The sequence below is a fragment of the Diadema antillarum genome, unplaced genomic scaffold, assembly GCF_040938485.1.
Source record: "Diadema antillarum isolate AM-2024a unplaced genomic scaffold, OU_Dant_1.0 scf00000157, whole genome shotgun sequence".
NCBI lineage: Eukaryota > Metazoa > Echinodermata > Echinoidea > Diadematoida > Diadematidae > Diadema > Diadema antillarum.
Genome location: NW_027271046.1, coordinates 198,267 through 221,214, shown reverse-complemented (window position 1 = coordinate 221,214; position 22,948 = coordinate 198,267). Strand labels below are relative to the sequence as shown.

General features: G+C 41.9%; 1 protein-coding gene and 1 pseudogene across 1 annotated transcript in view; both read right to left on the bottom strand.

The window, feature by feature from the left end:
• Positions 1-22,948, bottom strand: part of LOC139722124 (serine/threonine-protein kinase 25-like) — a 77,220-nt gene that overhangs the window by 18,514 nt on the left and 35,758 nt on the right. Inside the window, exons 3-4 of the mRNA XM_071633443.1 lie at positions 18,116-18,281; positions 16,241-16,398 (exon numbers count right to left, since the gene is read on the bottom strand). Coding sequence (XP_071489544.1) covers positions 16,241-16,398; positions 18,116-18,281 — 324 coding nt within the window. The remainder of the gene's footprint in view (positions 1-16,240; positions 16,399-18,115; positions 18,282-22,948) is intronic.
• On the bottom strand, positions 13,873-15,247 carry LOC139722119 (uncharacterized; annotated as a pseudogene).

Genomic DNA, 22,948 nt, shown 5'->3' with positions numbered 1-22,948 from the left:
CGGATGTTATGATTCGCAAGTCTGTGTCATTGTCTTAGATAGAAAAAAAAAAAAAAAATGATGATGATGATGCAATGGAACGGGTATACAAGAGAGTGTGTATATGTAAGCGTGCGTGTGTGTGTGTGTGTGTGTGTGTGTGCTTTTCGACCAATGAGAAAACAGAGGATGGAGAAAATGTTGGAATGTTACGTGATTCTGATTGGTGGAGAGGAGGAGGGGGGGGGGGTTGGGGGAATGGCGCATGCGTGATTTTAGTGGGAGGAGTTTTGGTGAGTTGGATGGTATAAAGTTCGACGCGTTTGGCCCATTATTTCATCATAGCCACTTGTGCAATTGACTAGTGCTAGCTTACTCCAGCGTTCCTACGAATTGGAAACATGATGGCCACATCATCACCATCTTCGGAATTTGATCTTGCAACCATGTCGACACCACTGAATACACCGTATGTGAGGAGAATTCCTAAGGACGACTTTGTTTCTGCCAGTAGGCCCATCAGCTATAGGCCTAAACGTGTCGCGGAGAGTCCATCACCGCCTACTTCTGTACCAGAGAACTTCTTGGCATTGAAGGTATGTACAATGAATCTCTTATATTATTATCTTTGTGTGTGTCGTTACAAGTATTGATTCTTTATCACTTAGAAAAAAAAAAGAAAAAAAGCATGAAGCGGACAAACTTTAAAAAAAGAAAAAAAAAAACAGAAACAAAGGCATGTGGCATATATCATAGATTTGCTTTTTGTTGTAATTACGTTAAATATAATTTCTTTTCAATTCTTTTTTTTTTTATCTTTGATATGTGCAGGATGTAAGCTTCGAGAGTAAAGGCAAGAGGTTAAAGGTGCAGGAAGAGGCAGGGTGTCACTATAGTCATGAAGAGAGTTTGGATTTGTGTGAATTCGAATCGGGTTCAAAACCTTTCCATTTGGGTAAGAATCGTTTTGCGGTGGTTAAAACGTACAGAGGAGTAACGTACGTTGCAATACGTGAATACTACAAAAACAAGGACAGAAAGGACAATAGGATGTTACCCGGTATCAGGGGGATCAATCTAACCGCTGATGAATGGTGGAAATTAAGCAGATCTCTGAAGGGGATCAGCGATGCTGTGCGGGTGAAAGAAATGTCCAAGGAAAATGCTACCCGTTAGGGAGGGGTGTTTTAAGAACAGTTTGGGGGGTGGGGGGGGGATATGTTTCACAAACACAAGTTCAAAAAACAAAACAAAAACAAAACAAATCTTGACTATTTGACACTCATACCCTGCCGTCTTTATACCACCTCTAGTCTGCCATTTCACAATTGGAGGGAGAGTTGGACAACAAACACCCAACCCCGGATGCCGCAGCACCCAAGGCTAGCACCTGGGCCCCTCTCCGTCGGACGTACCGTCGGCTGACCCGCAACGAACTGGACCCGGTGAGGAAGACCCTCAATTACGACGAGGGTGATGCAGAGCAACAACAACAACAACAGCAGCAGCAGCAGCAGCAGCAAGAAGTTATCGTCATTGAGGATGGGGAAATGGAGGAGGAGGGAGAGCTGCCTATCATCAATGTCGAGGATGGGGAGTTGGATGAACTTGCGCAGAAGGACAAGGAGGATGACATCAGCGCCTCACTCCCCGCTGCTCCCATCTTGATGGCAGTGCGGGCACTGTCGTTTAATATGCACAACCTTGCTGTGGAGAACTGCATAGGGTGTATCATGGAGTACGGAGGTCAGATGGACCACCCGGAGTGCCTGCTGCTACCATGGGAGGAAAAAGTGGACAGATACTTTCAGAGAGCGGTTGACAATATGAAAGAGCAAGATTTCCTCTCTTTCTTCGACGCTGTGTACAAAGTAGAGGAAATGTTCGATGTTGAGCAAGACTTAGCTGTGGGAGAAGCGGTTGAGTTCTTCCACTTCAACATGAAAGAAGACAGAGTAGTAAATCACCTCAAACGGAAACTTTTGGAGCGATAATAACGGACAATTTCCCCCCCCCCCACCCTTGCAATACTTTTATTAGTCTATGTATCTCTGTCACACATTCTACATCGGTGCCTCAAATTTTGAAATGAAATTGTCATTTTTTTTCTTCCGAATGCTACAGAATTGAATTAAATTATGTTGGAGTGAAATGTAAGCTTATACTGTCTGATGTTTATTTTTTTTTTTGCGTAAGAGCATGCGTATTGATAATTTCCGCGGATGTCTGAGGATTGATTAGTGATAGTGATGACGGTTAATGTGAATGCATATATGTATATATATATAATAATAATATATACATATTATATGTTTGTGTGTGTGTGCGTGCGTGATAATGCGTGTGTGTTTGCGTGTGTGTGTTTGCGTGTGTGTGTGTGTGTGTGTGTGTGTGTACATGCGTGTGTGATTATGGATGTTGCGTATAAAATGATGGGGTAAGAGATAGAATATCGTCATTTAGTTTTAAAAAAGTGGTGATAGTGGAGTGGTCAAGTATGGATAAATATTTGAGTAATATTTATGGAGATCCAAACCACGAAGCTGGATTTAGTGGAGCTGAAAAGTTGTACCGATACGTGAAGAAAGAAGGAGTGTACAATTTGACGCGAAGACAGGTGCGAGAGTGGTTGGCCGGTAATGAAACGTACACCCTTCATCGTCCCGTACGCAGAAAATTTGCAAAGAGTCGGGTCATGGCCTATGCTATGGATGAATTATGGCAACTTGATTTGGTGGATATGGCTTCTTTATCGAGATATAACTCGGGGTACAAGTACCTATTGACATGTATCGATGTGTTGTCCAAATATGCGTGGGTCGTTCCACTTAAAGATAAAAAAGGAAAAAGTCTGGTGAAGGCGCTCAAGAAAATACTGGAATCTAAACGAGAGCCAATGTACATCCAGACGGATAAAGGGACGGAATTCACCAACAGGGTTTTTCAGTCATTTTTGAAGAAAAAGGGCATATACTTTTACACGACTCACAATACCACCAAAGCATCAGTGATTGAACGGTTTAACCGCACGTTAAAGGAAAAGATGTACAAGTACTTTACCCATCGTGATACCTCTAAATACATAAACGTGCTACCCAGTTTTGTGAGAGCTTACAATCACTCATTCCACCGATCCATCCAAACCAAACCCATACTCGTGACAAAAGACAATGAAGGGGACGTTTGGAAAACTTTGTACATGAAAAAAAGTCGCGAGAAGACGATTAAGAAACCACGGTATAAAGCGGGAGATCGCGTTCGCATCAGTAGAGCCAAGCAAATTTTTGAGAAAGGGTATCGTCCGAATTGGACGAGAGAGGTATTCAATGTCACGAAGAAAAAGATGCGCGACGTACCCGTGTATAATTTGGAGGATGATCTTGGGGAGAAAGTAACAGGCACATTTTATGAGCCAGAGTTGCAAAGGGTGAAGAAAGACAAAGAGGGTCTATTTAGAGTTGAGAAAATATTAAAGAGTAGAACCCGCAACGGTAAAAAAGAATACTTTGTCAAATTCTTGGGTTACCCACCATCCTTTAACCTTTGGGTAGATAATATTCAAAAGTCATACCACGGGCAGTAACATCCCCATTTCAACCAGCAATCATGGACAGTGAAGACCAAGTTTACATCACCCTACCGAGCAACAGCTCCATGGATTACTTTCCTCACAACACGTTGACCAGTTTTACGACAAAATTGGCAACCCCTCTAGTTTTACGCGGGGAATATGAAGTGGCATTGGTCGATATCATCTATCCACATTCATGGTCAAACGTCAACTTCACAAATAACAAATACAGCATTTCACTGGGGGACCAGGTCATCACGATAGGTCGCATTCCTGAAGGCCATTACAGAGATACGCAGAGCATATGTATGGCATTCAATGAATCTCTGCCACCCAATATGCGAGACAAAGCGCGTTTTAACGTCAATCCAGCAACGCACAAAGTCAGAGCCACGATACAACCCAACAGCGGCGTTTACTTGAGCGAGGGTCTGGGTCAATTGTTTGGGTTTCCGGAAGGAACCCTTTACTCCAGTGAGGAAGCCAAATTTCTTCCCGACATTAATGGTGGATTATTCGCCTTGTACGTTTACACCGACATTATCGAAAACCAGAGAGTAGGGGACATCAGCGCCCCTCTGTTGAGGATTGTAGCGGTGGACCATAAACGAGCTGGAGAGGTCGTCGACCGATCTTACCAAATGCCCCACTACCTCCCTGTGAAGAGTAAATACATCGACACCATACACATAGATATAAGGAGTGACTTTGGGGACAAAGTGCCATTTCAATGCGGGAAGGTGGTCCTGAAATTACATTTTCGTTCTGTACGGAGACATCCATTTAACCTGTGATTTTCACACTGTATTATGGAGTACAGAGGAGGAGGAGGAGGAGGAGGAGGAGGAGGTTTACCCATCTTCCGTGGAACTCAAATGCAAAGGGGCTATGGATTGGGCAGTATGTTAAAAGGGCTTCTCCGATCAGCTATCCCTATTGTAAAATCAGGGGGGAAATTGCTGGGGAAGAAAGCATTGCAGACAGGGGTAAATGTAATGCGTGACGTCGCGAATGGACAGACAATCGCATCCGCCACCACATCCAACCTAAAAAAGTTGGGTCGGGATTTGGCTTCCAAGACGACGGGCGGCCGGGTGAAAAAAAGGGGTAAAAGGAAGCGTCCCAAGAAAAAGACTGTCAGTTCGCTGCCAGCTAAGAGAAGGAGAAGAACTTCAGACATCTTTGACCGCTAGATCTCCCTCCCCATCTTACCACCCAACTTATAAAAGATGGAGAGAATACATCACATGTCGTGTGAATGCTCAAAGTCAGAAATTGACTTATTCAGCATCCCACCGACCCAGACGACGGTGGAGAAGGGGAAATGGGTGCAATTTTTCCCCCTAACAAACATATCAGATGCAACGCCAATCCAGTTCCATCTCCAAGGGTCGACGGAGGAATACACTGACCTCTCACAAAGTTTACTCCATGTACAGGCAAAAGTAGTCAATGGTGATGGCACCCCTTTGGCTCAAGATGCTCAAGTTGGGCCTACCAACATGTTCTTGCACTCCCTGTTTAGCGACGTGGACTTGACGCTGAACGACAGACTCGTCACGCCGTCAACCAACACTTACGCTTACAGAGCTGCCCTTGAAACGCTGCTTACCTACGGGCCCGAAGCCAAAGAATCTCAGCTCACCTCCGCTCTCTTTTACAAAGACACGCCCGGTCAGATGGATGATGGGAACCCCCTGCGCACGGATGGTGGTAACCAGGGTCTGAAGGAAAGGCATCGTTTTATACAAGAAAGCAAGACCGTGGACATGGTGGGTGTCCTCCATCTGGACATGGTCTTTCAAGACAGGCTGCTCCTCGGTGGTGTGGACATTAAACTTAAACTCAATCGCAACAAAAACAGCTTCAGTCTCATGTCAGCCGCCGAGAATGCCAATTACAAAGTTCTCATCACCAGTGCATCGCTGCATGTGAGACGAGTAAAACTAAGCCCCGAGGCAGCCCTCCTCCATGCCAAGACATTGGAAACGCAAACGGCCAAATACCCCATCCGACGTGCTGAGGTCAAAACATTTTCGATACCAAGAGGGAACTTGTCTTTCACCAGAGAAAGCCTCATACTTGGGCAGCTGCCAAAACGACTGGTGATTGGCTGCGTCAGTAACACGGCTTTCAACGGGGACTACACCAAAAATCCTTTCAACTTTCATCATTACGATCTGAACTTTCTGGCCTTGTACGCGGACTCGGAGCAAATACCTTGGAAACCTATCCGTCCAAACTTTTCGGGACGTGACTCAAACTACATCCTGGCATACCAGACACTCTTTTCGGGCATCAATTCCATGTTCCAAGACAAGGGAAATCAAATTACCCGCACCGATTACAACAAGGGTTACACGCTGTATGCGTTTGACATGACACCGGATCTTTCTACGGGAGATTGCTTCAACTTGCGTAAACATGGCAACGTCCGACTAGAGATGCAATTTGCTACAGCACTACCGGAAACTGTAAATGTAATGGTCTATGCAGAATACGAAAGCGTGATAGAAATAGACAGAAACCGCAACGTGATCGTAGATTTTGGAGGTTGAGACAGGGGGGGGGGGAGTGAAAACAAGGGGTACATTGGTATTCGTTGTTTGTTTGTTTGTATTTTTTTTTTCTAAAGTGTATACCATGGACACCCAGCAATTGCAATACATAGGGATGTTGGATCCAGCATTAAGCTGCGTCTTTGTAGGCGTTTTCCCATCCAATCGTTTACCCTCGGTCGTGGAAACTTACCCCGCTGCATTGATCGCCAATGTAGATACGCATGACCAAGATGGAAGCCACTGGGTTGCCATCTATTTTACCAAAACCAAAATGGGAGAATTCTTCGATTCATACGGGAGACATCCATCTATGTGTTCTCCTCATTTCGAACCTTTTTTAAACAGGTTTTCCAAAGCGTGGACTTATAACCAAAGGTCCCTGCAGTCATTTTGGTCAGCTGTGTGTGGGCAATATAGTCTGAATTATTTGTTGCGTAGGGTCAGAGGAAATAGCATGGCCAGTATCGTATCTACATTCAATCAAAGTCGTGCTCAAAATGACAGAAAAGTTCACGCATCCATCCAAAGACTCTACCCTCGAAACAATCCACCCATTCACGATACAAATTTCATTCTTAATCAAATATCGAAATCTTTGAACGATTGTGCATGAAATGTAATGTTTGTTTGCATGAAAAAAAAATGTGAATGCATGAAATGTAGTTGATAGACGATGTATCGTAGTTTCTCGTAACTTAAAGAAAAAAAATATGTGAGACTTCTTTGTAATTTACTTCGAAAACAAGTGTGCAAGGTGGAAAATGTTTTTTTTTTTTTTTTTGGTTTGTTTGTTTGTTTTGGCCTCCTGATCATGCGTACGTATTTTTCTCGTTTTAGTACTTTATGTACATGTATAAAGTGTTTAAGCGTGTGTCTTGACAATCCACACACACACACACACACACACACAGACACACAGTCACATGCATGTATAGAGAAATATAACGCAGTCTGAAGAGATAGAAAAAGAAGTCGTTCTTATCGTGTATACATCGATGTCGTATTTATTGTATCGATATACATTTCAATAAAGTTTCTCGGTTACATCGTGAAAAAAATATTTACATTCGTCTTTTGTCTTCTTTTGTTAACAGTTGTTGAGAGATTCTGGTATTACCATGGGGGGGGGGGGGGGTATATACAATAATGGATAATGGATGCATTTTCCAGTTACACCAGTAGAGAGAATCATTTCATAAACATACACATATGCTGAAACGTACAATTACAGACTGTTTCATTACGTTAAACTTCACAAACACAGAGAAGAATCCAAGAGATACTCGAGATATACTCGACAGTACAACGCGTAGACGTACATTTTTTCTTTCTTAAAAAGAAACAAAAAAAACATTTCAACGCATGAAAACAGATGTACATGGATATGCGCGTTAATCATAATGATATCGTTGAAAAGAACAAAATGTAGCAAAAATACAAACAGTGTGACAATATGCATAGCCAAACGTTTCCATATCATTCACATACGCTTAGACCCGTACACAATCGGTCAAACGATATATGCATCGCAAAAACTTGTTGGTATCAATCACATATATACCTAAACCAACATTTTCTTCTTTTTTTTTTCAATCGTACAGAAGAATGTGGTAGCGATCTACATAAAAGAACAAAGAAGATAGAGATAATGCAAGTATTGTTTTGTTGTTCTGAACAATTTCCATATGTTTGCGTACTCATCTCACAAAATTTGTCTAAAAGGTTTCCCATCTCAAAGAAGATTTCTTTGACTTTTTTGAGGGTGGGCGTAGAGGCGTTTTAGACCTCGTGGTAATGATGGGTGGTGTCTGAGGTAACACTTTGGGGGAATTCGCCGCTCTTGCACCCTTCAGTTTAATCTGCTGCAAGATTTCACGGCGTTCCTTATTCATGATCAAAGATTCAGGAACATTGGCATCTCGCAGAACGTGTAAAAAGTATTGCCAACCCGTAGGCTTGGCCACTTTGCGATCTTTCAACACGTCATACATCAAATCGATCACATTAGAACCTCCGATAACTCTACCATTGAAAATTAATTCACCTCGTGTGTTCCAACTCCATAAAGCATCTTCCGACTTCTTTAAAACATGATCCATCAACAAATTAGCCTTGTTTTTCAATGTCACGGGTAACATCTTTAAAATCTGCTCCCTCACGGAGGTTGTCTTCTCCCTGTCACTCTTTGGGAGTGCATCTTGAACATCATTTTCTGGAGAGGGCTGTTCACTGACTTTAAGGTGAATAGGCGTAGGTCTCGCCTCATGTTCCCGCAATTGAAGATACTTTTGCAAAGCTTCGTGATACAGTACCACTTTATCTTTGTCCGATAAGTCATCTGACTCTAAAATAGATTGAATACTCTGGTCCAATTTGGATAATACCCTACGTGCTGGCTGAGCACTTCCCACAGATGCCTGAACTGCGCGTGCCAATTCTTCGGGTACCAATGTCAATTTCTTTGTGTGCTCCATCTATCTAACCCCCCGTCAACAGCCTCAAGATTGGACCAAGTATCGCGCCTAAAAATCCACCCTTTTGTAAAAAGGTATCTCTCCTTGTTTTATGACTGCTCCGTTTATTGGCAGCTTGACGTATATGTTTCTTATACCGCGATAAAGTCTTCTTTTGAGATGCCGTTAGAGGTACATTGCCTTTTAAAGTATTGGCGCAGCATTCTGATAGGCAAGTAATTAAGGACTTGTTAGCGTGCTGCAAAAAAGCTTTCCTCTGCCGAGGAGTGCACTTGGCCAGGACACGCAGTTCAGGCAAATGGGTCTTCACCCTTTGAGTCATGGTGATAGAATGAATACAGAGATGAAATCACATCTTACCTTATACTTTTTGGTACGTATACCGTGGTAAACTCATTTGGAAATACATTTGTTCGTAACCTGTGAGATTCTGGGGTGTTGGCTTTTAAATCAACCAACAAATAACCGTAAGGATTTTTAGTAGCGTCATAGTAGGCCTCTTGTACATATTTAGATTGACCCGGATAGAGTTGACGCCCCAAGTGCGTAATCTGCGATTTGTCTCTGGGATTTTTGTAAATGACCAAATACTGAGCATTTAAACTGATGGTACGTGTCTCCTTACCCCCGTGAAAAAGGTTTTGAACGATAAATATGACAGACAAATTGCGATGATGCGAACCCCGTGTAAACAGACTTGTCATGTTAGCGTCTTTGGTACATTCAGCCATCAAATCATCGACGACGATCAAGTTACGTACATTTGGATCGATGAGACTTTCGAAATTGCTCGGAAATCCATCGATGAATTCAATGCCTGGTATTTCGTTTAACATTTCTGTATAAGCACGTTGATAAACCCCGTAACACCAAATTATTTTCTGCGGTGGGTTTTCAATCATATCTTGATTGAATTTCAACAGCTTCCGCACAAATACAGTTTTGCCGCTCCCTGTAGGGCCTGCCACTATGCAGGTGAACGGATGCACAAATTTGATGGTCATGGTAACAGTCGTTGACAAACCGCCCACCCTCCTCGCAAGACCTTACCAACTACAAATGAAATGAATGTGGACTGTAAGGGGTTGATGTAGATGATGGCACGAGCGAGACACAGCGTGGTTCGACCAATCCACTCCATGAATTCCCTGCACATACGTACAGTATGGTTATAATAGATAGAGCAGAGGTGTAACCCTCTCCTGCGATTTATACACCACCCCATCTTACGGTGCAGTTGATGCAAACGTCTTTCGCTGGGTCAAACCCTCTGGCGCTGCAGACGTTGCGATCAAAGGAAAGTCAGTTGGTATCGAGACGAGCAATTGTTCCGTTAAATAGATGACCAATGCGACATTGGCTGTGCACAAAATGAATGAATGAATGAATGATAGATGTTCTAAACCAAATTAGCTAAGCACTACTCCACAGTCAACGTGCTTCTCGCTCGACTGTTGTTGATAAAACTGACACAATGCCCGATTACCCGGGGAATAAATAACCTCCCCCGAAACAAAACAACAACAACAAGAAAGATTGGAGGGGGACTGAACGATAACGTTAGTAAAACAAAAACTCTTATCCCACATATCCGTATGGAACGGTAAAGAAATCTGGTCGGATAATGCGCTTGTCATACACGACTCTATAGTCTTTAGAACCGACACGAGTTTCAATGCGCTGTTTCTTACATTCCCTCGTAATTTGATGGGGATTGGTGACGGTGATTTTTTCCGACTTGTCAGATCCTACGTTTTTCACCATCTGTTTCATCGTGTCAAAGTTCAACAACTGAGAATTACTGTAGTTCAACGTAATTCCTTTCACTTTGCACGATGTCTTTCCATTATCGAGCTTGTACGCGTAGTTCTTCGGTCCACCGGATATGAAGGTAGTAATGTACCTTCCATCCAATTCATCGGTGAGATCTCCCAAGAAATCTCCGAGTGGCGGACACCAGTCTTGGGGTTGGTATGCTCGCTCGATGTAAATAACACTGTCTGTGTCGTAGTACAATACACGTTCCCCCAAACGATCCAAAACATTGTACAGCTTCAACCGTGCTTGGGCCGTCGTGAAAGCCGCAAGCACCACGTTGGACCGAGGACTCTGCTGTTCAAACTCATCCCTCTTGACTGAGCGAACTTCTACAACTTCATCGTTTACAAAGTTTAGATCGACCACTCTGATCTCATCCGAGATCAAAAGCTTATAGAGCTCAGCGGGGTCAGAAATCACCCTGATATCTGTCAGATTACTTCTCATTCCAAATCGTCCCCAAAACGAATTTAGCATCAGCTTACTTAGAGATCGTAGCCCCTTATTCTTCACAATCTTGTCTCGATCTAACTCAAAGCCCTCTCTGTCTCGATAATCACTGAGATACTTTTCGCGATCATTTTCAGTCTTGCACCAATCAGGCCAACCTGAGGCTTCCTGCTTTATCTTGAGGAACGTATTTATGTAGGAGGTAAACAAGCCATCGTACTTGCGAAGGTTGTTAAAATCTATTGGCATGTTTGGGATGTGCTGAGCCTTCTCAGGAAAGTGCCAGACGGACTCAATTTCAACCACCCTGTACCCCTTTTGCACAGCCTTCTCAACCTCTAAGGTAACCCACGTGCTGCGAATCACCCGCTCCTCCTCACTGTGCCTACAAGGCATCTGCTCGGCACGTTCGGCGCAAGCGTAGCAGAGTGGAAAGAGCAACTTACCATTGACCTTGCATGGTAGAACGGGATGCAGCAGGTCTTGGGGAGGCAACACTTTGCATCTTACAAGGCCGTAATATTGGGACACATCTTTGAAATTGTGGGTAATGATCTGGGGATGACCCAATGGGTAAGAACCATATTTATTGATGCTGGGGTACAGAGAGGTGAAATCCACGTATTTGATTTTCTCACCCATCTGACACTCGTAAAACAGACAGCTGGCATTGGTGCGACCGCCGTAAAAGGCATCTCGAGGATTCAGGGGGGTGGGATTGGGGAAGGTTTGTTTAATGCGTTGAGGAATGGACCCTTCAACTTTTGCCCACTCACACTCCCACATTGTGACGTACTTCCAATCCTTGAGTATGTTTTGTACGTACCTTTTCTTTTCGAGCGTGTCCAGGTACAGCTCTCCCATCGTCTTCTTGATGCCTGGCCTGATACTGTTTGTGTTGAAGGCATAGCAATTGGGGCATCCATGCCAGTAGCACCCATTGAATTCATACACCGTTTTATTTTCCTGGCAATAGCCATCCAAATAGTACTTACCCACTTTCACTTCACCTTGATTCCTAGCGTGCTGAATGTAGACACCATTCTGTTCCGCGACATGTGCCAACCAGCGCAATGCTTTGTTAGACTGAATGTCTTTGGGGGTGTATCCTAGAGGTGGAATAATACCGATGGTTTTTTCTCGAAGGAAATTCCTCCGAAAAACGAGATGACAGGCAGCGGCGATAGTGATGCAATTGGAGAATGGATCGACACCCCTATCCCCCGGGAAAGCTCTCGTTATCTCTCGAAACAAGTTTCTAAATTTTAGACAACATCGCCTCAAGATATCAACGTCACTCACGCAATAGGCATGGATTTCCTCCTCCATCACAAACTGTCTACCCAAAGCAACCTCCTTCTCATACCATTGAAGAAATTCTTCCCTCTTTTTCGGTGACATACCGGATGGATGGTAGTACTTCGCATCCGGCATGGGTCCTCGATATTGGGCATTGGCTGTTGTATTGAAGAAGTGTGGGAAAAATCCCTTCTTCAATTCTTCTACGCCAAACGTGGCTGGTAAAGCGGAAAGAGGCATGGCTAGAAAGTTCAAAGAGTCGATAAATTTGACACGATTGAAAGAAACATCCATACTCATAATTTTCCCTCCGGCAAGGACAAGCTTTGGGATGATGCAATTCCTATACAAGTAGTCTTGAATAAAAACGCCATCATAGCCCTTGAAATTATGAGCGATAAAGAGAGTTCGAGAATTCTTTTTGGATCCAAAAATCCACTTACAGAATTCATCGCCCGTATCTGGTCCTTTAAAAACCACTTGCTTTTCTTCAAACTTTCCACAGTATTTACACTCTTCTTCAAATGGCTTTTGCGCACAAGCAGTACACGCCCTTTGTGCCACGCAGTAGTTGGGCACGTGCTTACCCGTTTCCTGGGTGCACTCAAAATCGAAAAACACATATTTCTTGAGATTTCTTTGACCCTTGTATTTGTTGCCATCATCATCATCATCATTATCCACATATATTACCTCCCTTCTAGTCTTCTTCTTTTTTTTCTTCTTTCCCCTCTCTTTACCCCTTCTCTCACCCTTCCCACCTTCCATAGTTTCCTCCATTACCTCTTCTTCCTCCTCCTCTTCCTCCTCCCCATCATCATCATCATCCTCATCCTCATTATCAGACGGCTTATCCCGCGTTGAGTACTGGTACTCCGTTTGCATATAGCATTTATGTCCAGGATCAACAAACATGACGCATAATTTGCAAAACATTTGGCCACAAATGTGCTGGGTTTTGTGCTTCTTGAGTAGTTCTGTGCTACACAATGTCTGACACTCTACACATTGAAAATACATTTCACATACCCCATTTTGCTTGTGACTTATCAAACACTGTTGATTCTTGAAGTTACGATCACAGTCGGTGCATCGTTCGTATGAATCAGATTCATTGGTGACTGGGCAATTTTTTCCTCGGCAGAGTTTGCAAGCGTGGATGCACTTGTGTTCGAGTCTGCCATCATATCCTTTCAAACACTTTTCGCAAAAGTAGGATTTATTGTAGAAAGCGCTCATTGATGTAATGAGGTCAAAATGATTGTCATGGACGTAGAGGTAGATGGTATGTTGCCTATCTTCAGGACCCGTATATGTGACAAAATTCAAGTGTTCCCTGGAAACAAGCACCACTCTGTAATTTGCCATGCGTGGCGTATTCTCAAAGAGTTTTATCTCTTCGATACCACATCTGGTGTTGACGGGAATCCCAGCCTGCTTGTACAGGTCAATGGCATATTCCCTCTGTTCTTTGTACCCCTGTCTAATAGAGTTCCAATTTGGGTGCTTTTCGATACGAGCAATCCCCGTCACTATGGCCCTAGGGCAGCACATGTTGTCTGCATTTTTCATCCTAATAATACATCTCTTCCTAAACAACATGTCGTCGATCGATAAACACCTCACCGACGACCCACAACCATTAGGCATTGCCATGTGTATGATGTTAAACGAGACATTTTCATCTAGAGTTACCTCTTCATTTGACTGAATGGTATTCTCAAGTTTTGTTGCAAAAGCCTCGTGGTTCAACTGATCCCTCCTTACGAATGGCATGCTTACGGGTCTATCTAACTGTGGCGTATTAAATACAAGTCTGACAAAATCCCTGTCGTTCACCCCTTGAACCATCTCTTCAATAATATTCTCAAACATCTCATTCACTCGTGGCATCATATTAATTATGGGAACACTATTCTCTATGGGTTGAAATGACACTGTATAATCAGTAACATTGGCATTGTACTTGCGTACATGTTTCTGGCTCACTTTGGTGATGTGATGGGTAGGCAGAGGGGCACCTCTCGCAGGGATAGCATCTGCAGCACGCTTCTTGGAAGCTACGGTGGAAGACCCACCAACGTGCACAGAGGAGGAGGAGGAGGGTCCGGCCACTGCCGCTGCCGGTGGTTGGCCTCGGGAGGGTCCGGCCACTACCGCTGCCGGTGGTTGGTCGCGGGAGGGTCCAGCTACTGCCGCTACTGATGGTTGACCCCGGGAAGGTCCTGCCACTGCTGTTGGTGATTGGCAGCGGGAGGGACGGACTTCTACAGCTGCATAATTCTGATATCCATGCTGTCGTTGCTCTTCATGATTTTCCAAAAGCATTTCCAGCAAATGCTCATCTGGAATACCTGCGAATATGATTACACACACATACATACACTTAAAGCTGCATATAGATGAATACAGACCCATGTTCCCTCCATTAGATTTCCTTCATACAAAAAAAAAACAGAAAAAAAAGAAAGAAAAAAAGAAAGAAAACAAATGCAAAGTGTGTATTTTGTAACTTACCATCATCATCAAAGTCTGGAGCAACTTCCTCGTTTGAACAACCATGCTGCAGCTTTGTTATTGGAGGAATGTGAGGCTGTGGTTCTGGCTGATTTTCAACGTCCACACGCACCTCCAGCAAATGCTCATCGGGGATGCCTGAGGATATAACAAAATCAAAGTTAATAACTTTTAAGCATTGCAAATGCACTATACGAAAGGTTTAATATATGTATATATATTTCGTTTTAGTGGTGGACTAATGTTTGAACCAAATTGCTTTTTTTTCCAGATGGTGATTTATATATTTATATATATATATATATAGTCATACAAATATCTATTTCATAGTGCAATAATATGTACATGTCCTAATACTTTAGAGAGAAGCAAACAAACAAACAAAACAAAAACCAAAGTGAAAATAAACACTTACCATCTTCAAAGTCCGGCAAACTTAAAAAGTACGCTGTTCTGGAAAATACCAATGCATGCTGCTCTGGTTCAAGGTCCTCGTAAAGTTCCTCTCGGAGATTCGACACATCTTCCAAACATGTACACGCTTGAAGCTTTTGTATCAATTCACACATAGAAATCATGATGAAGTCCAAATAATTGTCAAACAAACATGTTGATTCAAGGACAGCTTGCTTGTAATATCATGCTTGTCCCGCCATGCCCTTTTATCCTACCTTTTTTCCTCTACCCCCATCACCCCTGCTCATATTCTCATTGGTCGAAATACACACATCCTCTACCCCCCCCCCCCCCATCCTATCCCCTCCACCAATCAAAACCACGTAACATTCCGACATTTTGTCCTTGCGCTTTTCTCATTGGTCAAAAAGTACAGGCTAAAACAATGCTCAAACACACACACACACACGCACACGCACACGCTTACATATACACACTCTCTTGTATACCTCATGTTTTGTTTTGTTTTTTCTATCTAAGACAATGACACAGACTTGCGAATCATAACATCCGGGAGATTCATTAATTACCTCTTCCATTGTTTTTTGCTGAAAGGAATCGTTCATTTACACATTCATATTTTGTTGGTATTCACTCTCATTGTTTTCTTTTTTCTTTCACTCCTCCACAAACAAACTCTTGAAGATGCGCTAATTACCCCCCTTCCATCATATACAACAGTGTACATGAAGATGCGCTAATTACCCCCTCTTCCAAAACATATACAGGAAGATGCACTAATTACCCCTCTTCCAGTGTATGCAGTATACCAGAAATCACACTTAGCCCAATTTTTGCTCTCTGCTGTATGCAGTATGGCGGATATCACACTTGCCTCTGCTTTTTTCCGGTGTATGCAGTAATAGGCCGGAAGTCACACTTGCCTCTGCTTTTTCCGGTGTATGCAGTAATAGGCCGGAAGTCACACTTGCCTTGCTATAAAGGCTTTACTCTCTTCTCATATATCAAGGTTTTTTTTTATCAGCATTATACGTTGAAATGACATACTGAGCATGCCTCAGCTTTTTGAGAATGCACATAGTATGAGCTCTCAACTTCTCACAAAATATTCAATAGCTTGACATGAGAGGAAGTGAAGTCTACAGAAAACTTACTTTTGAGTCGTATGCCGACTGCTTGATTACTTCAGGCGCCATCCAGAACGGCGTCCCAACGAATGTATTTCTCTTGATCTGGGTCTCTGTGAGTTGACCGGCGACACCAAAGTCCGCGAGTTTGACATCTCCGTTTTCGGACAGGAGAACATTTGCAGCTGAATGAAGGCAAAACATAAGGGTAGACAGGATACAAGAAATATGCACTTGAATTCATCGTCAGAAGGCAATTTTAAGGTGAAATAAACCTGTCAAAGTTCAGATATATTTTCTCAACATCTGTTATTTTGATCTGTCTCATATATAGACCAAAAAAACAAAAAAAAAATCTCAGCTTTATATGGCATCACGAATAATCTGTCCCCTTTGAGGGTTTCTGAAATATAGTAGCACTGAGTTTTATCTTGCAAGAATTGTATGTGTCATTTACTAAGCCAACAACACGGCACAGTGTTCACCCTGATTTATAAAAACCACGTATACAGTATTGCATTTAAATTGCAGCACTGATACTCAATAATCTTTAGTCATCTCTTCTAGATGCTTAACATTGTGGTTCCTGATCACAAATTTAAAAGCTCTCAGGTCTCGAATATGAAAACCAAAGCACACTTAACATATGACCCTTGCAGTATCACATTAACAATGAAGTACAGCTAGTAATCTCTCATCCTGTTCACTCTTACAATTATCACAATATTGATGCCAATAGCATGTAACTGAACATCCCCCCCCCCATAACTGTGTATCTAAACATCTGTAGTTGGCATTCAAAAAGTACACACTGGAATGTTATACTAGTACTCATTAATACCTTGAGAGCTGTGATGTATCTTTCAATGTGTCACCTGTGAATGTCAGGATTAAATTCCACCTGTACCTACATTTTGTATACAGGAGGGCTCAATGCCAATGCTTATGCCAGGGATATCATGAGCAGGGTATCATAAAATATGATCCACCATTACAACATGAAAATCTTGACATTGACCTTGACATTACCACATCCATGCACATTCCTTCTTTTCTTGTTGAACACTATTATTGCTTTCCATTCCTGTAGTTGCCTACTTAAGAATTTATGTATTCTTTTAGTTCACTTGAACTCTCTCATGTACTTTCCTACAAACTGAAGAGTTGACTTTTCATGAAATAATTCTCAACATTCTAAGTGGCACGTAGAGTGGCAATCATAATAATGATAGGTATTAAGTATAGCAAAGTGAAGTAGATTATCGGCAATCACCACACATTGCCATCATTATTTGCATCATACTATATAATAGCAAGCTTCAAATCTGCCACACTAATCCTGCTATGCAGCTCCCAGGCAAAAATTATTGTTCTGCACACTCAAAAAACAGCTCTTCCCATTGTCCCACCTGGGGGGAGGGAGGAATGTCAAAACCATTATTCGGCATCAAGGATCTAAGGGTGCGTTCGAGTGCTCTCCTAAAGCGAACTGAACCATACCGAACCCGCGCCAAAGGAGCACTCAAATGCTTCTAAAGTGTACCATACCGTAACTGAACCGAGCCAAAAGTGGACCATTTCAAAACGTGCTCCAAAAGGGTTCCAAAAGCGTACCAAAAGTTCGCATGTGAGAATGTGCGTAACATGCACATTTGTCATAATGCAAAGAGGTCATTCTCTTTTTTTCGGGACGGCTGTAAGTAGTTCAAGCACACTGGGTGAATAACCCTCTTGCTACAAAATGTGTGACCCTCTCTAAAAAATTACTCACGAGTACACTTTTTCAACAGAACACTCGAACGTTTCAAATGTGGCACAGTGCAGTGCGGTATGCTTTGGTTCAGTTTGCTTTAGAGTGCTCGAACCCACCCTAAAGCTTGTTATTATGAGGGTGTGGCCCACCTTTGATGTCTCTGTGGATCTTCCTCTCACAGTGGAGGTAGTCTAAGCCCTTGATGACCTCACGGAGGATGGTGGCAATGTAGATCTCATCCATGGAACCAGCCTTCAGGAGGTCCAGGGCTGATCCCCCTCCAAGGTACTCCATAATGATCCATAACTTGGTGCCCTGGAGAAGAAACAAAGGAGGGTCCAGGTGACTTGTTGGTTAATTCGTTTACATGTCTGTTGTTGTTGAAGTTGAAGTTGAAATTGAAGTGAAAGTTTATTATCTCTATTCACATGTGTAAATGACACTATACACAACAAAAGACACATGCATGAATACAGGATAAATTGGTGTTTTGGGGGGTGTTATTGTTTTGGGAGGGGTGAATATTCACACTGGTGGAGATACTTTATAATGAATGCACAAATACAACATACACGTTAGATCCACTTTTCAATATTAAATGTGATTATGATGACATACATGAGAGATGTGCAATATAACATTGTCAATGATGACAGCAGCAGCATGGATAGCACATCACTCATAATAATGAAAATATGAAATAGTTGATGCCAAACTTCATTCGGTAGGAGCATGAAGATATCTTGAAGAGACAAACTTTATAATTGCAGCTTGACATCAGTACAACAACTGTGTTGCCCCATCAGTACAACAACTGACTTGCCCCATTCTTCCATCATTTGCTCATGTATTACATGTATATGTGCATACTTTTGTACATTTGTACTATTTCAGTAATTAAAGAAAAATATATCCTCTTTAAAAGTCTAATCAAGGCAGTTTCACATGTTCCTACTTCATATGTAATAAAGAAACTTTATGTGTCTCTTCTTCTCCCCTCCATCCTAAGTAAATGAAGTAAAATGCATTTCAAAAGGAAAATATCTCCCTTCTGATTACACTCATGAAATTGACAAGACACCAATTCTTAGCATCAATGTCTGCATGCATGTATTATCAAGAAAGGCCAATTTGAAACACTCCTATCAACTCCTGGCATTGAACAAAACATGTTTTAATACAAATTTCAAAGAAATATTTGTTGTACACCACACAGAGATTGAGTGAAATCAAACAAGTATTATGCACAGCGCTGCCATCGTTGAGTCACACATATCAGGGTAACCTTCGGGATCTCCCAAAAATAGCAGACTTAGTCATGTGACCCTGATGTGCCTGAAAGGTAGACACGCTCATCTGTTTTGTGGCACAAACATACCAGAGTTTTATCTTTCATATATTGGTCTGGAGAATGAGTGATAACTTTGATATCTTTGATACATCTTGAAAAGAACAGTCATGATGAAAATGTGTCCATCACAAATCTGTGGCATATTTATGTGGCATTTCTTAAGCAAGCTATATGATTTTACATTTCACAGTGTGAACTTTAATTTGGAAATCCCACAAAAAGCCTCAAAACAAACCTCTATGAATCACTTTATATTTTCTCTCTTTCTTTTTTTTTCTTTTTTTTTTTGGGGGGGGCAATCTTTAGCTATTAAATATCAATTGATGCTAAGTTGCTTTAACTCTACCACTTCTATTGCTAACTTACATGAAATGTCTATAGGATTCATATTTAGAGGGTTAAATACCCTGTAAGCAGTACATTCTCATCCTCATCAACATGAGCTTAATATACACACAGAGGTTCCCTTTAAATGCAATCAAATAGACTCAATTTTCAAAAGAAACATACAAATTAGTGAAATAGATGTAGACATCCCCCCATGAATTCATCACGATGGACAGATTGTCCTATAAGGGAGGCCATTTTCCATTCATTTATATCATGATCCACTGCAATACACGAGTTTGGGCTCTTACTGTATGTCTCATTTGTGGGATATACTGTACACTTGTAATGATTCTTTGTATTCCAGTAGTTCATGAAGCTGGTATCACGCACAATCTCACAGATATCTTTTTTGTGTGTAATGTCATCTTGTTTACACTCTTCGTGTCCTTCAATGTGGCACAAACATGACTCTAAAGACTTCACAACAGCAGATGTTTTGTTATCAATACAGTCATGTCTCCTTGTTGTATAATCCTTGCACATGACTGCCCATTAAAAGCTGTGGTTGTGGTATAAACGTGCACATATTATTTTTCAACCTAACAGTCACAGGAAGTTCAAGAGCGAGGGTACTGTACCAGGTCACTCAGAGGTCAAACCTCATGAGGCATTTATAAATGTATACATACAAATACAAACTACTGTATCATTAACCACATCAGACATCTGAGCGAAGTAATTTTTACATCTTTAATGCCCCACTTTAGTTACGTTCACACACAGTTGCCAAACGTGAAGTTTAGGTCGAAAACTTAACTGTCAATGATTAGTTCCACTCATGAATTCACGATGCGGGTTCACACGAGAACCTAAACTTTAAGTTACAACTTACGAGCGAATCCCACTCGATGATTACACTGGAAGTGCAGAGTCTTTGCTAGATGACCTTTATATGCCCATACAACATAGCACAGCCGGAGGTTGACCCGGATGTGAACGAGAAGCGAAGTTCACGCTAACTCACAAGCTCATTGATTATTGTGTCCACATGGAGCGAAACTACGAGCGGGGACCCCAAGTGGCTCGAGGAGAGAGCGTAAACCCTAATTAAAGATGTCTTGCGGTTCTAATCATCGACTAAACTTTAAGATTGCTAACTTTCGAGTGTGTCCACACGGCGCTTAACTACAAGCTTATCATCGAGAGTTAAGTTTTCAACCTAAACTTAAAGTTTAGGAAAAGTGTGTGAACCTAACTTTCGACAGGCAGACAACATTGCGGGCCAAAAGATTGCTATCACCAGCTGATGGAAGTCGACTATTAAAAAGAAACACACAGCTGAGAATGTGTGACCCTACGATAAACTAAACAGATCGCGTAGCGTGGGGAGACCAGGCAATGGGAAGACTGGTCAGACTTGGAACTATTTGGGAGTACTCAGAACTATTCAGGAATACTGTAAAAACAATATTTTCGCGGCATGAAATTTTCGCGAGTTGGTCCAACATTCAATGCATATAGTGTAGACAAGAACTTTCGCGTGCATCTTAAATTTCGCGAATCCTGGCTCTCGCAAGATTCACAACATTAAAATGCACACGAATATTCCTTGTTTTGGTATACACTACCTGCAACAAACTGTGTACAGCTTTATACAGGTATGCAGCACACACTCAGCTGAAGAATGTTGACTGGAATTGAACGTTGCCAATGAGTGTCTGTTTCAGCGCACATGTTCGCTAACAAGCGAATCTATTCTAGCAGGCTACGGTTCTTTGAGAGAGAAGGTGGAGGAAACTTGGGATAAGCTGAATGTCACACCAATGTCACAAAGTTTATTCTTAGGAGCTGACTGATGTCAGATTTAGTCAAGATTGAGGGCAGAGGTGGATAGAGGTTGCCTCTCATGTCAGTGTGGATTCCAACATACTTTTGATGCATTGGACAACTGCTGTTTCCCTGTGTTCGCATGCAACCCTCCGTAGCATTGAACACATTGATATCGACAAGTATGAAAAAAAGAGTTCATGTTATTAGAGCCTGTCACACCTACTTGCCACTTCATGAACTTGCACTTGTGCTTTGATGTACACTTGTTTTCCCCCATCGGTAGGGGAACTTTGCACCTCCGTTTTGCATCATAATATGGCAAACATTGTTGTTTAATTTTGCATTTCATGCAGACAAACTATATACAGTAGATGCACGATAATTCACTTTCCAAATATTTGCTCTAGATACAGTACTCTCTGCAGAGTCAGGTAGGACATGGCATGTACCCCCCCCCCCTCAAAAAAAAAAAAACACAAAAACAAAACCCAATAACAATTACTATTTCAATACACAAGGCTTGACATTACTGGAGACCTGGTGACCCAGGGCTGCTGAAATTATTAATAATGATGTTGATAATAATAATAATAATAATAATAATAATAATAATAATAATAATAATAATAATAATAATAATAATAATAATAATAATAATAATAATTGGGAGTGGGATATGGGGGGGGGGAGAATCATGTACATATTTGAATACAAAACTGATTTTTATAGTGGTGAGGTATAGGTAAATGTGCTATAGGGATATCCAAATGCTCTAGGGGTCACTTCATCTGAAAGCATTGTTGTAGGCACTACACACAAACAGAGAACACTTCATCTGTTGAGAATGAGAAGGGCTTTAAGTCTTCTCGAACACTATGGGTTTTGTGGTCACTTAACGCCCTTATCATTCTCAACTGACGACTTTCAAAAACATAAGGCTGTAGTTCCCGACATCGACGGCAACATACCCAATATGGTAAAAACATAGGGACCTATTATTTGGCTGCTGTGTGACCTATTGACTCCTTAATTATTACAGTAACAAGTAAACCCTCTGTCTAGTCATCAGAACACCTACATACAATAAGCGGTGACTGACAATTCCCAACGGAGATGAATCTCATCTAGAGGACACTAGGAACAGGTGGTATAGCAGATGAGCCAACCAGCCCCATAGGCCTACATAGTGGGTAGCTCCTCATCAGGCTCGGTGCATGAACAATGAATGGCTGACCCTCACACATCCACACTAACAATTTAAAAAAAAAAAAAAAAAAAAAAAAACCCTATTGGGTCAAAATTGGCAGTCTATTCAACCGTTTCCTGTTTGCATAATTTCCTTTCCATTCAGCCTGGCAAATGAAGCATTGCGAATGAGGTGATAGGCAAATGAGAAATGTTGGGAAAATATGGTCAAAATCAACTCGGACAGAGAAAGGGGGCCTTACCTAGACTAGTTTGTGAGCAATTT